Below are 15531 nucleotides of genomic sequence, written 5' to 3'. Positions count from 1 at the left end.
TAAAAAGTAATTTGATTTTACAAGAATTCCTTGTGGTTGTCAGTAGATGGCATACACTCATTTGTAGCAGCATCTGCGCGCTCGATACCATAGACTTCAGTCTTTTCAGTGTCACCGTCTAATTTAGAAGCAGACCCATCAAGAGCAGCTTGATCCTTCTGTTGTTGATCTTTTTCATCATAGTTTTCAAGACCAAATGTCTTCATGGGGATAGTGAAACAGAAGGTCAATACAGCAATACAGATGGAGATAATAGATAAGACCATTTGAACATGACCATAGGCAGCAACAACACCTTCCCATTGAGGTTGAGGAAGTGCACTCGCATAGGCAACATCGCCGACAATCTTTGCATAGTCGTATTCTCCAGAAACATACTTGGCAATTTGACCGGGAAGCATATTGTTCCAAATGGTACCTGCCATTGTAGAACCAATACTAGCAGCAATAGAACCACCCACTTGCATCATGGCTGTAGCTACAGACATGTCTTCGTGAGGCAAACTGGACTGAATAGCAACAAGCATAGGGGTGTACAAGAAACCACTACCGATACCAACAATGGTTTGAGAAATGACAACAAAGGCATCAGAAGATGAGGGAAGGCGAGCTGGGATCATGAGGCCAACACCGAGAATGATCAAGGAGACACCAGCCCAAACAAAAGGCTTCCAGACACGGAAACGCTTCATCAAGTAACCTGCAATTACTTCACAAATGATATAAGCAACATTATAACCTCGTTCAAGCAAGATGGCCTTTTCAGAGTCGATTCTACGAGAGACCATCAAGTAAGTAAGGAAAAACTGCCAGTTGGTGGATGAGATGATGGTAACAGTGGACAAGGCACAGACACCATATAAAGGAGTGCGAGTGTTCCATTTAGCCAAAGGAATGATAGGCTTCTTGGCCATCTTCCATTCCCAGAGAGCAAAGAGAGCCCAGGCAACGACACCAGAGCACAATGTGCCAAGAGTAGTACCACTAGTCCAGCCACCCCAAGAGGGAAGTGCCAATACCAAGGGCAACAAGATCAAACACAGGCCAGCTACCAAAAGCAAGCTGCCAATGATGTCAATTTCGACAATGAACCAGACACACTTTTCCCAGAAAGTCAAGTTCTCCTCTTCACGAATCTTTCTCTGCTCATCTTTAAAATCCTTCAAGAGACCAGATTTCTTAACCTGAAAGTTCAATTTCCAAAGACAAAAGATCAAAGGGAATGAGGTGACAAAGATAATCAAACTCACACTTCCGTACCCCCATCTCCAGTTACCACTGTTGAACAATGCCTGGCCTGCTTTGGGAGCCAAAAAGATATTGATCAAACTAGGCACATTATAGAGACCTTGAAGCAAACCACGGTCTACAACGTTTGTCAGATCAGCAATGGTGATGGGACCGAGGATAGATGCGCCTGAATAGCCAAAGGCGTATACAACTTGACCACCCTGTACAAGAATGACATTAAGGTTAAATTACCGTCTAAATTGGAACCACATTTTCAACTTACCACCAGCGTTTCGTAGTTGTTGGCTGTTGCCATGACGATATAAGATACGATATAGAATGTCAATGCTACTGTATAGCATTGGGCACGACCATACATATCAGATAACTTGGAATAGATAGGCAAAAGTGCTGTTTGCAAGATGTACAGCACAGTAGGCAAGAGCGAAATCAAATTGTTGGTTTTGAACAAACTAGTAACATTAACAGACAAAGCAAAACTGAGATTGTACTCCCAATTGATAGCCCAGGACAAGAGGATCAAGCTAAACAGATGGGAATTAGCAAAAAGACGCCCTGAATGATATGCAAGTGCATACTTACGCAGAAAAGATGATCCACTTATCCCACTTGTTCCAGACAAATTTGTAGAGCTCGACAATCTTGACGCCTTGAAGCGACGTCTTTTCAACTGGCGTATCAGACATGTAATATGAAACAAGAGAGAAAAAGAGTACGAGTTTCACAGAAAAAGAGGGATTTGAAGGGATTTATATATGCTTTCAAAAAGAAAAAATTTTCCAGTAGAGATTCTAGGTTGAGCCATTTATGGTTACAATCTGCATCTGTCAATAGATTTCTAGTTAATCTGATGATCTGATATTTAAAAAGATCAGATAGGAGTCTCAAGCAAACAATAAACCACTGACATTTGATCGGTTTGTCATCACTTTTGTGTACATTAACAACCCCTGGTGTATTTGCTTGTAATCAGATCCATTTCATCGCCATGGCACGCATTTCTTATCTCGCCATTATACAGACATCGAGCCGAGCAGTGAGACGATCTCTATTTTTCGCACTGATTACAATTTAAATATGACTAGGAACAAATGATACGCTTAGAGCCTAGCCAGCATCTCACAGACAGAAGACCTAAAATAACGAAAAAAAGAACCCATAGAATGTTTGAGGTTACAAATTTTTAAGGTTACATTTTATATAATAAGACTATACAAGCTTGAATAAATTAGGGTGGAATAATACCAGGAATACCATACTGTTGGACACAAGCCATTGCACCCACAATACACACCATAAAGATGGAATGTAGGATAGTTCTACGAAGCACCCGACCCTCTTGACCTTGAAGTCCAATGGTAGATACGCCAGTTGTTAGATTTTGAGGTGAGATCATTTTGCTGCAGATGGCGCCTGAAGAATTGGTACTCGCCATCAAGATGGCCGATAACCCGATTTCACGTGCTGCAACCACTTGCAAATTACCAAATAGCGAGTTTGCTGATGTATCACTTCCAGAAAGGAAACAGGCGAACCAACCAAGCCAGGCAGACAAAAATGGGAAAGCTTTACCGACGGAGGACAGTGTTAGACCAATAGTATAAGCGATGCCAGAATAGTTGTACAGGTAGGCAAATGCCATGATGAAGGATACAGTGAGCACAGGCAAAAAGAGTTGAGTTAAGGTTTGTTTGAGAGCGTGCCAGAATACGCGAGGGTGCGATCCATTCCAAAGAACAAGGCAGCAGAAGGGAATAGCAGATACAAGAATAGCTGTACCAGTGGCCAGAGGCTCAAATGTCCAAATCGCATCGTATCTTTTACCGTACAAGGTTAAGTAAACTTCTTGATGCAAGTGAGGCCAGTGAACAGGTGTTCTTCCATAACTAGGTAGCTTGGCAAATGTCCAGCTATACAGCGTACATGCGAGATTAGGTTACAATTTCAAGAAAATGGTGTTTACTACTTACATAATCACAACAACAACAATCAGTGTCCAGGGACTCCAAGCAAGCAAGGTTTCTCGAATCGTCAGTTTTTCCACCTCCAACTGGCGGCCTTTCTCTTTAGCTGAGGCAATACTATCGTGCGCAACATCACCTCCAGCAACCGAAGAATGGCCTGGTTGTGCAACATTTTCTGCTGGTACGACAGAATCTGGGGATTCCAACTTGGAGCTGTGTTCAATATGTTGCTTTTCAGAGTGATTACTACTATGGTTGGAGATTCTATCAATGTCATTTTCAACATCATCGATAACAGCTTTAGCGACCACCATATGTGCCTCATATTCAGGTCTGTATTTGGGTTTCCAGAATTGCACAAAGATGATGATGGAAATCAAGGAAATAATGCCGGCAATAAGATCTGGTAACTCGGGTCCTACCAAATTGGCAAAAATAGCTTGAATGACAGCAAAAGACAAGCCAGCAACAAGACCTGCTGGCCAGCATTCGAGGAAACCAGCCCTGAAACCAGCGAAAAAGATGAGCGCATAAGTGGGAAGAAACAAACTGAGCAAAGGCAATTGACGGCCCATCATGGCGGATAATTTCATAACAGGTAAACCAGTGATGGTAGCCAATGTAGTGACAGGAATACCCAAAGCACCAAAAGCGACAGGTGTCGTATCGAAAATAAGGGTATAGGTCAAAGCATCCAAGGGGTCAAATCTATCATTGCAAGGTGGGTTAATCTATCGTTCAAGGAAATCCCATTTTAAATATGAATTTTACCCAACGGAAACCATCAAGGATGAGCAAATAGCACCGGGCGTACCGAAACCAGCGACACCTTGAGTAGCAACATTTAGCTATTTTGTACCACCAACCCACAGGTCTCCCTCTTACCTTCCAAGAGAGCACCAAAACTATAGCCGATAATCAGCAGAATAATGCGAGTATCAGGTGGTGTGTAAGCCAAGATCCAGCGACGAAAATAGTCAAATATTCCAGAATGAACAGCTGTATTATAGACAAACCTAGATATATTCCACGTCAACATTTTTCTGCTTTCATGTAGATCAACAGGTACACATTACATGGCATTGACTACGATCCACATAATTGGCCAATTTGCAAACACGATACCATTTCCAATAGATTCAAATGCTTGTTGAGCAGGCATGTGCCAGCCAAAAATTGCAATAAATATACTATAGAAGCTAGTGTAAGTACATTGGTTTTAAGAGAACTACAGTGAGGGTTACACTACCATACGATAAGCCCGGCTAGCGATGAGAAATGCGCAGGCACCTTGAATACACCCAACAAGACCAACACGAGCAGCAATGGGATCAATCCAACAAAGAATGATCCGACCAGATTGTTGGCTATAGGTGTCAATTGCTGAACAAACACACCTTCTGTTTCTGGACCTACAGGCGCAACTGGGATATTCACCATAGTTTGTATATAGAAAGAGATGAAGGAAAATGAAGGAAAAAAAGAGAAGAAAAATCAAAGATGCAACCACATATTTGTATTGAAATCGCAGGTTGATACATGTACTTGTTTAGACACTATCCAAACAAGCCTATCCGTCATTTGAGAAAAAAAAAGTGTGGGGAAGTAGTACATTACATCTTGTTTCGCGATATTAGTGTATACAGTGCAAATGATTGATAGGTAAGCGTTTGATGTGAAAAACGGGGCCAATTCTTTGTGAAAGGGACTTTGCGTTTCTATCATGCAAACTTGTTTCAATCATCAAACAAGGCAGCTTTATGAAACGGTACATATATAAATAATAGGTGCTGGTGGATCAGGTCAGTGATTTGCATAAATACAAGAGCCATTCATCAGCATGGATATATAAGCGCTATAGCAAGCATTTCTTTAAAGCAGCTAAACTATCTGCCGTGTGAATCACCGTGCTACCTTGCCAAACATAAAGGTCAATGTGAATTGAGCGGAAACCCCTAATTCTCTATCTTGCTCATCAATACAGTGATATCCATCCAATGGTTATTTCTCCTAATTCTCCTTTTTGATTCTCACGTTGTCTTGCTCTATCCCTTCTTGATTTGACATGGTAATAATAACATTAACATATTTTGCAGAAGCTCGCTTCGAAAAACATAGGCTGATCTTTTACTTTTATCCCCAGGAATCAAATGACCCTCGTTTTCAGTAATAAGATGCCTTGATGCCACACCTTGAGAAAACGGTATGGCCCGAGCCCTGCCCCTTCTTGACCATGTATATTTCCCCACACATAACAAACAACTGTTGTAGATTAAGTTTATTGTACTACTCCATCTTGCTTATTTTGTATAATTGTGTAGATCGTCTTTTTCTCATGCCTGTGATTTGAATTGATCTGATTTGACGGTACTCGTATCCAGCATTTGTCCCTGTGGTAAATAGTGGTACAAGTGATGCATAAATGGATTTAATGCTATGCTTGATTTGATGTTATGGTTTACCCCAATTTATGCAAGATTCTCACTGTGCTGTGCCTTACCTTGCTTCGCCAGTGAATTAACCCGTATTAAACGTTAATTGCTTTGGTGGATGGAAGGATTCTTATGTCAATAATATAGTGCCATTTCTTGTTCCCTCTTGATGCACTTAGTCTCATGTCGACACATGCGTGTAAGATACGTGAATGATCGTGGTATTCAGAACCCAATTCTTGTGGTGTGAGTATTTTTCAACGTCATTGATGAAAGGCAGAGTGAGGATCACAAAGTTTCAAATGGCAAGCTTATTTTCTTTAATTACGATAATAATACAATTTATGATACACACGCTAAATTGCGCTATAAGCCTTTGTGCTTGTTGGCTTGATCAACAACATGGCCGTCTTCATGCGCGGAAACCACGCCCTGATTAGCGGCAATATCTTCATCCACATATTTGATCCATCTACATCCAACAGTACCGTACAAGAGAACAACCACATAGGCCACGAGGGGTATGACAAAAGAGATATTCACGTTACTGTGGTCATGAATGACAGCTTGAATAGGTGGGAGTACAGCACCACCTGAGACGCCCATAATAACTAGAATAAAAAATAAAAAGAGTTGACTATTAGTCATAGTCTTGTCAAATAAATCTGTCCATACTTACTTAAAGCAGAGCCTCTCTTGTGATTTCTACCTAAATCCTTGGTACCCAATGCAAAGATGGTAGGGAACATGACACTCTCAAAGAAGAGCAAGATGATCAAAGCATAGGTAGTCTCGGGTGTCTTCATGGCAATGATAAACACATTGGTGACAATGGCACCTACAGCGTATACAGCCATCAAATAGTCAGGGCGGAACATTTTGAGCAAGATGGCACCCAGGAATCGACCCACGGTGAAACAGGCTTGGCCGACAGAAAGCATGATGGACCCCCTAGAATCAGGCATATGACCAACCTCATTGCTATAAAACAAAAACATGGATGCAAGTGTTACTTGAGCACCTGTATACATGAATTGTGTGAAAGCACCCAACAGGAGATGTGGAGAAAAGATGGAGGCTCTGCGCACCACTTCGCCTGTCTCCTCGGCTTCAGCTGCCATGAGTTTTTCTTCGTCAACTTCAGGGATTTTGGCAAAGCAAAACAGGACGCCAATGAGAAAGACACCACAAGCAACACCAACATAGGTCCACTTGACAGACTCCAAGTCTCCTCCTGCATCCTCTTTGCCACCAAAGAAGGCGTAGGAAGCAACAATGGGTGCAATAGTGGATGCTAGGCCGTTGAAACCTTGAGCAGCATTGATACGGAGCGATGCATACTTTCTTGATCCAATGATGGTAATGTAGGTATTTGCACCTGTATAAATAATGTTGTTAGCACGAGACACTTTTAGCACATGCATATACTCCAAGGACACAACTTACAGTTTTCCAAGGTAGCTAATCCACATGCAATGACAAACAGCGATCCAACAAATCCTCCATAACTCAAGTTGGTGGCGGAAGGATAGAAGCAAAGGGCACCAATGACATACAGCCCAAGGCCAAAGATGATGGTCTTTTTGTAGCCAAATCTCTTGGAGATCAAACTGGCACTATCAAATACCAAGGCCATATCAATACCCATACCGTTTGACATCACATCAATCTATCCACTTACGGTATACTCATGATAAAATAGGCCCCAAAATAAGCAACTTGCATATAGGTAGTCTCTGTAGTGGCTATAAAAGCGTGTCAGATCTCTCAAGTCGTCTGTGTAAAGTAAACAACCACTTACTAATGCCCAATACATTTCTAAAATGCTTGTTCAACGTATCCAGTAGACCGTAACTGAAACCCCACAGGAAGAAGAGAGTAGTAACGAGCACACCGGGAAGCAGGTAACTTTGTGTTGGTTCCGCTGCTCTTTCCTCTTCAACTATGGACACTTGTTTCTGTATGCTAGTGTTACTTGCATTGTCTGTTGTAGCAGTAGGCTTCTTTTTATTGAATAAATTCATTGATTGAGTATAGCTTTGATAGAAAGAAAGAGGCGAAATGTTCCTAGCCTATATATACACAAACTGTCATCCCTTTTTTCTGTATCTTTGCTTTTATAAGATATTCCCATACTATGTGAATTACATGTAAACATAAAGCACTTACATGGATTTTTTGATTTCCCGTGTTTTTCTGCTTTGAATCAGAACTGAACGGCAAATTAGTTTTAGTTTGGCATTCAACTTGATTGTGCAACATGGCATACTAGCAAACGCCGCTCCCTATTACGTACCTTTCAATGATTCAATATTAAAAAAAGTGAAATACAAACAAGGAAAGAGAAAAAAAAAAATGAAACATGGGTAAAAAAAAAAATCTCTTTATATACTCTGAAGCCCCTAGATCATTTCAATTCGCCCCTTTCTTTTGTTCAAGTTGCTGCAAGCAGACTGATTTAATCATACAAAAATGATTTTATGTAATGCAAATGCTGTGTGTGAATTGTTAACGTATGACCCCACATCTCATTAAGCTGACGGTATAAGAAATGGATTCCCCAAACGGAGAATTGGGTCCAAATACAGTAGAATGTACAACCGATAGCTTGGTGATGATTCATGGGCAGAACACATCTTATCAATGATAAGCTGCATGAAGGACGAGTAGTAAACTGTATCGATAAGCCATACCGTTTGCGATAGGGTAAATTGGAGGGTTTCACTACATTGCATAGCGTAAATTCACAAAGGTGTCGGTGTTGGATAGTTTGATCTCTTGGCTGTACTTTTTTAATAATTGCCTTCAAATCCCATTATGCCACGGCTCCTTTCAACGCTATGCGTCACCGCGGATTCAGTATTATGCATTTGCTTTCGGTTATTAAGCAAATACTTAGTATCAACCGTGCGCATATTCAAAGCTGATCATAAAAAAGAGCCTTCTGCATACTAATATAACCGCATTTCACTTGGTATCACGTCAGGATCTCTGTTAACGATCTGGAACTGCAAATCTGACTCTTTCATAATACTGCACGTCTGTATTAATAATAGGTACAGATCATAGATAGACATACAGCATATACGCTTTATCCCTTACCACCTAACCATATGCAAAACATAGCGAAATTTAGATGCATTAGAATCGCGATTTCTCGTGTTAGGCGCCGTTTTAGGTCTTCAGAATAACGCCAAACGATTTTTCTGATCTAGCTCTTACTCACACCTTGGCTCAACTTTTTAGGGACCAAAAAAAAACATGGACAAAAATCGGCCAAAAAGCATGAGGCACCCCTCATGGTTTTCATCAAAAATCAAACGATCGCGTTTTTGACATTGATAATGAAGACTTTTACTATGGTATATATCAAATCAAAATGTTTCTCTTGATCTAACCTAACCCCTGAAATCATCTTTGTGGGATCTTGTTATGTAAAATCTCGACTTTTTGGCCAGAAACCTTTTTTCATATTTTCATATATTTCTTAATAAGTTTGTTCAAAACATCTATCTTACTTGGTACCATTGGATGCGTCTCGAAAAGCACCCCAAGAATGCTTAAAGAAGCCTTTTTTTTTGTAGGGGAGTCGAGCTCCAGGTTTTATTTAAAGTTCTTTAAATGTCATACTGAGGGAAAGAATAGACTGTTGGTGGACCCAATGTCTGCAATGAAGGGGAATAAGATATTTTTGAACTAAGTTGGGAAAGAAATCTACTGCTAATAAGGTGCGACACCTAGAGCCAATACAGTCTTGCGGGAATCGTCAAAATATAGATAGTTGGATAAGAGCACAAAACACCAAACGAGGACATCAGTACTACGCCAAAATAATCACCAAAAATGCATTCACTGAGATTTGAACCGGGATCATCCAGATGGCATGTTGGATGCTTAAACACTTCGCCCTACCACCACGGGCACTTAAAGAAGCATAGGATGATTAGCATATTTTATATAGTTGAATCGCAAAATAGTTTGACGAAGTCGAAAATGAGCCAAAAATTTCTATTTCGAGCGAAAAAAAACGAGACGTAGTGTTAATCAATTTAAGCTGCTGGCAAACATCATGTCATTCTGCTCAAGAATGTAAACGATGCGTATGGGAGGCTCATAAGAAGGCAAAGAAGTAATATAAGTTAACCTGCCCCATCTCCATCTGGCTTTTTACCCAGTTTTGTGTCTGATGGATTTAATTTTTGCCATTGCGCGAATCCTAAACATGACCATCTCACTCAGAATGGCACAACAGTGGAACGAAGCAATCAAAGTAGAGCAGCAGAACGAATAGCATTTCTTCGGTATGATATAATCAACAATTTTATTCAAAAATAGTGTCATGTTTTGTTATTAACAACTGAACCAACACCATACCTTGGTTCATTTGCTTCAAATAAATAGCGGCATCTGCCAATGCAGACTGTTGTGTATCTGGTACGTTCACATAGTTTCCTGAGGATGAGGTTGTAGGCATCTCTTCAGCTCTGATCATGTTGGGTGTGAATACCACGGACAGATTATGCGTGTTCATTCTGTTTTTACTAGCATGTTCAGAGACTTGCTTCAAGAATTGACAAATGTACTTGAGCAATGAATAGTAATTGGGGGAGTTCTTGTAATGCTCTTGCAGTTTGGTCTTGACTTTGACAATGGTATCATTGGTGCAAATGCTGGCATCTGGATCAATGAGTGAGCAAGACGTGCCATGTCTTTACTGCTTTTTTGCTATGCAATACCTGGTAATGCTCCTATGCTTTCACTGAACTTTAGGCCAATGAGTGGGACGGGAAGCTCTCGAATGAAAACTTTTAGCAGAGCTGCTGATACATCAATGTCGTGTTGCTTCAAGTCAACAATAGAGCCTATCGAGGAGATTTGAGTTTCTTGATCATGCAAAGTTGCGGATCTCATTATCTCTTACCATTATTAAAGGCTGCTTTGACAGATTGCAGTTCATCACTCGAAGGCGACTTTCTGAAAATGCCCTCCTTTTCCAAGCCTATGTATGCGTCAGTACTTGGCGATTGACCCTAAATCTCATATATACCATAATCTCTTAGATGATTTACAATCTGTAAAACGAAATTTGGGACATAATCCGTCGATTCAATGCCTTCAAGCGATGCCAAATCTTCTAATCTCCTTCCGAAAGCCAATGATGGTAGCGGTCTCTTTTGGCGTTGCGGAACGGGAGGCGCATAAGCTTGATTGTTTAAGATGGCTGGAAGCTGGCTGTCATACTGGACAACTCTTTGAGGGATGAATTGCGGTGCCAAAGTGATGCTTGCCTGGAGTGTCTGCAGATTTGGAATGTACCGTAATTTTCGAGCAAATTTGGGACTGATGATTTTGTTGGCGAGATCGAAAATGATGCGATAGGTTCTTGTGAGATGAACGACATAAAGAGCCTTCAAATTCTTCTTGTATCTGACGACATTATATAAGCATGTTTGTGTCTTGTAGTGCATGTAATTACACTTACTTGCGATCGAGTGAACGATATGCTCTCAACAGCCACATCCATCCAGGTCTATATCTTGCTGGCGAAGAAAAGAACACAAGGACATAGTCATTCTCAACAAATTCATCTCTACACTCAAACATGCTTAGCCAATGTGGATGCCTGTCGCAGCCAGCATACTTACAGTCGCGCAAGAATAAAGCTAAAAAAAAACACATGGTTAATATGAAACCAGCATACATGCAACTACCAAGACTTACGACAGGATCAAATCATAATCATAGACATCAGGATTTGGTAGATTATCTGCACATAAAACCAAGATAGGTCGACTTTCACTATCGAGGCCTGTTGTCACTCGAATTAGACTAAAGTGATGTATACATTAGCAAAGCTTTCTTTACCAGCCTCATAGATGATGTTCAAAGCCGAGATCCCTTTGAATTCGGGACTATGACAAGACAGTGGAATAGCTTTATTCATAAAAGAATACGGAGGGAAAAAGTTGTAATGAACAATAAAGCGCACATGACAATGAGCAATGTGCACCAGCACTATCATATTAGGAACACCGAATGGAGGAGCAGCAGCCTGGGCTTGGTTCTCACTACTGAAGCAGTCCTACGGCGAGAGATTCTCCATCATCCTTGGATTGGAAACCAATGCTCTCGAAAGATCCTATAATCCGGTAATTGAAAGAAGCAGTTGGAGCAAGAAGAATACTTTGATAATGTACTTGAAGTGGGTATTTCATCTGACTGCATCCTTTGCCGAGAAACTTTACCTTGTCTGCATCAACATGTCAATGTCTAATGTTAGTTTAGCAATCATCCTATGCTATGCTATAAGCTTATCTTTTGTCCCATGTTCTTATACATTGAGACACTTTCCTCACAAATCTAAACGTCTGAGCATCGATGCCTCGCTCCTTACACCAGCTTGAGAGTATCAGTTCCTGTAAACATCTGCCAGATCAGTGTAGAATTACATCCACGCACTACCTTATACGGATGAACAAGTCATGTCATATGAGTCATACACCCTAACATTGACTAAATACATCATGAAATGAGCTAAAATGACACACTGCTAACCGTCAACCATACCATCGAGCACCGTCTTGATCTCCAATGGAGCATGCATGCCATCCATTTCATGATTTCGGTGACTGTCCATGGTCAACTGGGTGCAAAATTTTAGGACGCTTCAACATCTAGTGTTGGTATTTAAGTGCTTTGATCGCGTTTCTTCTTTCCTGTTCTTTTTCTTTTTCGAAAAGCCGATAAAACAACCATCATGTCAGCACCCGCACAAGATCCTGCTGTAGAAGATATCACTCAAAAGACCAAGGAGGTTTACTTGGAGTATGTGGATATTGACATTTATGCATGATGGCTTGCTAATTAAATAAATAGTGATGCCGGTAAGCCCATCACCAAGAATGCCTACAAGAAGCTTCAAAAGGACAAGGAGAAGGCTGAAAGAAAGGCTGCTACTGCTGCCAAGATTGCTGCCGAAAAGGCTGAAAGAGAAGCCAACCAAGTTGTAAGTAGCATGGCCATGTGTGTGTGTGTGGAACATGTCGGAAGGATGAGATGAGAAAAAAAAAATAACCTGTCAATCTTTTTGCCAGGATTGCTCCAAGGACCGTTATGGTAAGCTCCCTATGAATCAATCTCAATCTCGCACTGGTAAGTTTTTGAATGAAAGGAGAGTAGCATTGGAAATGGAGAGTATAAGCTAAGGCCCGTCAATGCGGATATAATAGAGACCAAGTATGAGGATATCAACACCATCAATGCCTCTCGTGAGGGTGAAACTGTCACTGTCCGTGTTCGTGTACAAACCTCTCGTGCCACTGGTGGTAAGATGTGTTTCTTTGTCTTCCGTCAAGGCGTTTCCACCATTCAAGGTATCATCACTGCTGACGACGAGACCATCTCCAAGCAAATGGTAAAGTACTGTGTTGGCATTTCTCCTGAATCCATCGTGCTGGTGGAAGCCAAGGTTGTCAAGCCTGTCGAGGAAGTCAAGAGTTGCACCATCTCTTGCGCCGAACTCGCCATCGAAAAGATCCACGTTGTCTCTGAAGTCAATGTTCGTCTCGCTTTCTCTTTGGACGATGCCACTCGTCCCGAAAGCTCTTACGAAGAAGATGCTCAACTCTCCAGAGTCAACCTCGATACCCGTCTCAACAACCGTGTCCTCGATCTTCGTACTACCACCAACCACGCCATTTTCCGCTTGCAATCTGCCGTTTGTTTGCTTTTTAGAGAGTTCTTGACCGAGCGTGGCTTCATGGAAATCCACACTCCCAAGCTGATCGGTGCTGCCTCTGAAGGTGGTTCCAACGTCTTCAAGGTCAACTATTTCAAGACCAACGCCTTCTTGGCTCAATCTCCTCAACTCTACAAGCAAATGTGTATTGCTGCTGATTTCGGCAAGGTCTTTGAAATTGCTCCCGTTTTCCGTGCTGAAGATTCCAACACTCATCGCCATATGACTGAATTCATGGGTCTTGATATGGAAATGGCTTTTAACGAACATTACCACGAAGTTTTGGAAGTTCTGGAAGAGCTCTTTGTGTATATTCTCGGTAACCTCAAGTCTCGCTACGCCAAGGAGATTGAAATCATCAAGAAGCAATACGAATTTGAAGACTTTGAGTTCTTGCCCAAGACCCTTCGTCTTCCCTTCAAGGAGGGTGTCAAGATGCTGAACGAGGCTGGTGTTCAAGTGGGCGAGTTTGAGGATTTAAGTACTGCCAATGAAAAGTTCTTGGGTAAGCTCGTCAAGGAGAAGTATCACACTGATTTCTACGTTCTTGACAAGTTTCCCTTGGCTATTCGTCCTTTCTACACTATGCCGGATCCTGAGAACCCTGGTTACTCCAACTCTTACGATTTCTTCTTGCGCGGTGAGGAGATCTTGTCTGGTGCCCAACGTATCCATGACGCTGATTTCTTGACTGAGCGTGCCAAAGCCCATGAAATCGATCTCTCTACTATTCAACCCTATATTGATGCCTTCAAGATTGGTGCTCCTCCTCATGCTGGTGGTGGTATTGGTTTGGAGCGTGTTGTCATGCTCTTCCTCGGTCTTGGTAACATTCGTCGTTCCAGCTTGTTCCCTCGTGATCCCAAGCGTTTGGAACCTTAAATCATCACATTTTTGTCCATACATGCATTACTTTTTTTTTTCTCTTATTACAGTAAAAACATGCAAATCTATTATCTATAGAAAGAAGAAAACTTGGCGTTCAAATAATACAATAGATGATACTTTGGGTGTGTTGATAGATCAAGTGAATTTTGACCACAAATTGCTTCTAGCTGGATGCACAGATATCATTCAAATGAACATTGCGTATATACTACTGAATGAAACACTTCAAGAGTGTGAATACCCACTATCAAATCAACAGCTATCGTTATGTATTGTTGAGAAGGTGCAATAACGGGATGTGTGCTTTAGATATAATACGCTTATTCAACTATTATGGGTTCCTTCACGTCAAGTAGCTATTACAATCAATACTACTTATATGGTGAACAATACAGAGACCAAACAGAAAACAAAGCAGCAAATTCGGCTTTTCATTTCCATTATTAATAAGCTTATCAACAACATAACGCATCAAAATTTGCATGAATTAGCTTTACCAAAATCAATATGCCTTCTGTTCAAATTAGAAATTGCACAGGCTACAGAACTACCCTTCCAGTAAATGACAGCTACCAAAGATGTAATTCACACAGTATAAATAAAAGCTATAAAAAAGTAAAACACAGCTAAATTCGACGGCTTTCAAGCCTTCATATCTTGACATATAGACCTTTCTGAGCCACCGGAGTGACGCCGAACAATTGTACTTGAGTAGTAGTAACTTCCTGACACCTTTGCTCAACTTTTTTGGGACCAAAAAAAAAAATATGGCCAAAAATCGACCAAAAAGCATGAAGGGTACCTCATGGTTTTCATCAAAAATCAAACGATCGCATTTTTCACCTTGAAAATGAAGACTTTTACTATGTCATATATTAATTCAAAATGTTTCTCTCAATCCAAAGCAACCTCTGAAACTGCTTTTACGAGGTTTTCATATGCAAAATATGGTTATTTTCGCTAAAAACCTTATTTCAAATTTTATTAAATTGCTCAATAAGTTCAGTCAAAATATTTATTACAATTAGCATCATTGGAAGCGCGTTGAAAAGTACTTCAAGAATGTATTAGGAAGCGTGGGGTGATAATCACAGTTTATATAGTCGAACACCATAAAATAGATTAAAGAAGTCGAAGAAAGACGATATCTGTCCAATCTTGAACAGAAAAAAACATACTGCGTTTGAAATAAATTTGGCGGCGGCGGCTTGCTGCTGGCTGACCTAAATGCCTTTCTGTTGATGACAATGATGATTGT

The 15531-nt window shown here is 40.9% G+C and overlaps 5 protein-coding genes across 5 annotated transcripts; 1 reads left to right on the top strand and 4 right to left on the bottom strand.

Annotated features, from left to right (window-relative positions):
* Positions 1-17: 17 nt before the first annotated feature.
* ATC70_004586 (uncharacterized protein) lies at positions 18-1937 on the bottom strand (the record flags this gene model as incomplete). The annotated part of the gene is made up of 3 exons (XM_064823888.1): positions 18-1451; positions 1514-1775; positions 1834-1937. 3 exons carry the CDS (start codon positions 1935-1937, stop codon positions 18-20), a joined length of 1800 nt encoding a protein of 599 aa, XP_064688713.1.
* A 542-nt stretch (positions 1938-2479) lies between these two features.
* NST1_2 (Stress response protein nst1) lies at positions 2480-4655 on the bottom strand (the record flags this gene model as incomplete). Its single annotated transcript, XM_064823887.1, has 6 exons — positions 2480-3161; positions 3222-3923; positions 3987-4044; positions 4101-4231; positions 4292-4405; positions 4465-4655. The coding sequence occupies 6 exons, from the start codon at positions 4653-4655 to the stop codon at positions 2480-2482; spliced, it is 1878 nt and encodes a 625-aa protein (XP_064688712.1).
* A 1358-nt stretch (positions 4656-6013) lies between these two features.
* Positions 6014-7671, bottom strand: ATC70_004584 (uncharacterized protein; the record flags this gene model as incomplete). Its single annotated transcript, XM_064823886.1, has 5 exons — positions 6014-6258; positions 6327-7025; positions 7094-7263; positions 7329-7392; positions 7449-7671. The coding sequence occupies 5 exons, from the start codon at positions 7669-7671 to the stop codon at positions 6014-6016; spliced, it is 1401 nt and encodes a 466-aa protein (XP_064688711.1).
* Positions 7672-9968: 2297 nt separating this feature from the next.
* ATC70_004583 (uncharacterized protein) lies at positions 9969-11591 on the bottom strand (the record flags this gene model as incomplete). Its single annotated transcript, XM_064823885.1, has 8 exons — positions 9969-10324; positions 10384-10509; positions 10569-10646; positions 10695-11074; positions 11130-11237; positions 11293-11310; positions 11369-11456; positions 11513-11591. 8 exons carry the CDS (start codon positions 11589-11591, stop codon positions 9969-9971), a joined length of 1233 nt encoding a protein of 410 aa, XP_064688710.1.
* An 813-nt stretch (positions 11592-12404) lies between these two features.
* On the top strand, positions 12405-14267 carry ATC70_004582 (uncharacterized protein; the record flags this gene model as incomplete). The annotated part of the gene is made up of 4 exons (XM_064823884.1): positions 12405-12472; positions 12524-12653; positions 12742-12799; positions 12877-14267. The coding sequence occupies 4 exons, from the start codon at positions 12405-12407 to the stop codon at positions 14265-14267; spliced, it is 1647 nt and encodes a 548-aa protein (XP_064688709.1).
* Positions 14268-15531: the final 1264 nt, after the last annotated feature.

This window comes from Mucor velutinosus (genome assembly GCF_035048745.1).
Source record: "Mucor velutinosus strain NIH1002 chromosome Unknown tig00001540, whole genome shotgun sequence".
Classification (NCBI taxonomy): Eukaryota; Fungi; Mucoromycota; class Mucoromycetes; order Mucorales; family Mucoraceae; genus Mucor; species Mucor velutinosus.
This window is presented reverse-complemented; position numbering and strand designations above follow the sequence as displayed.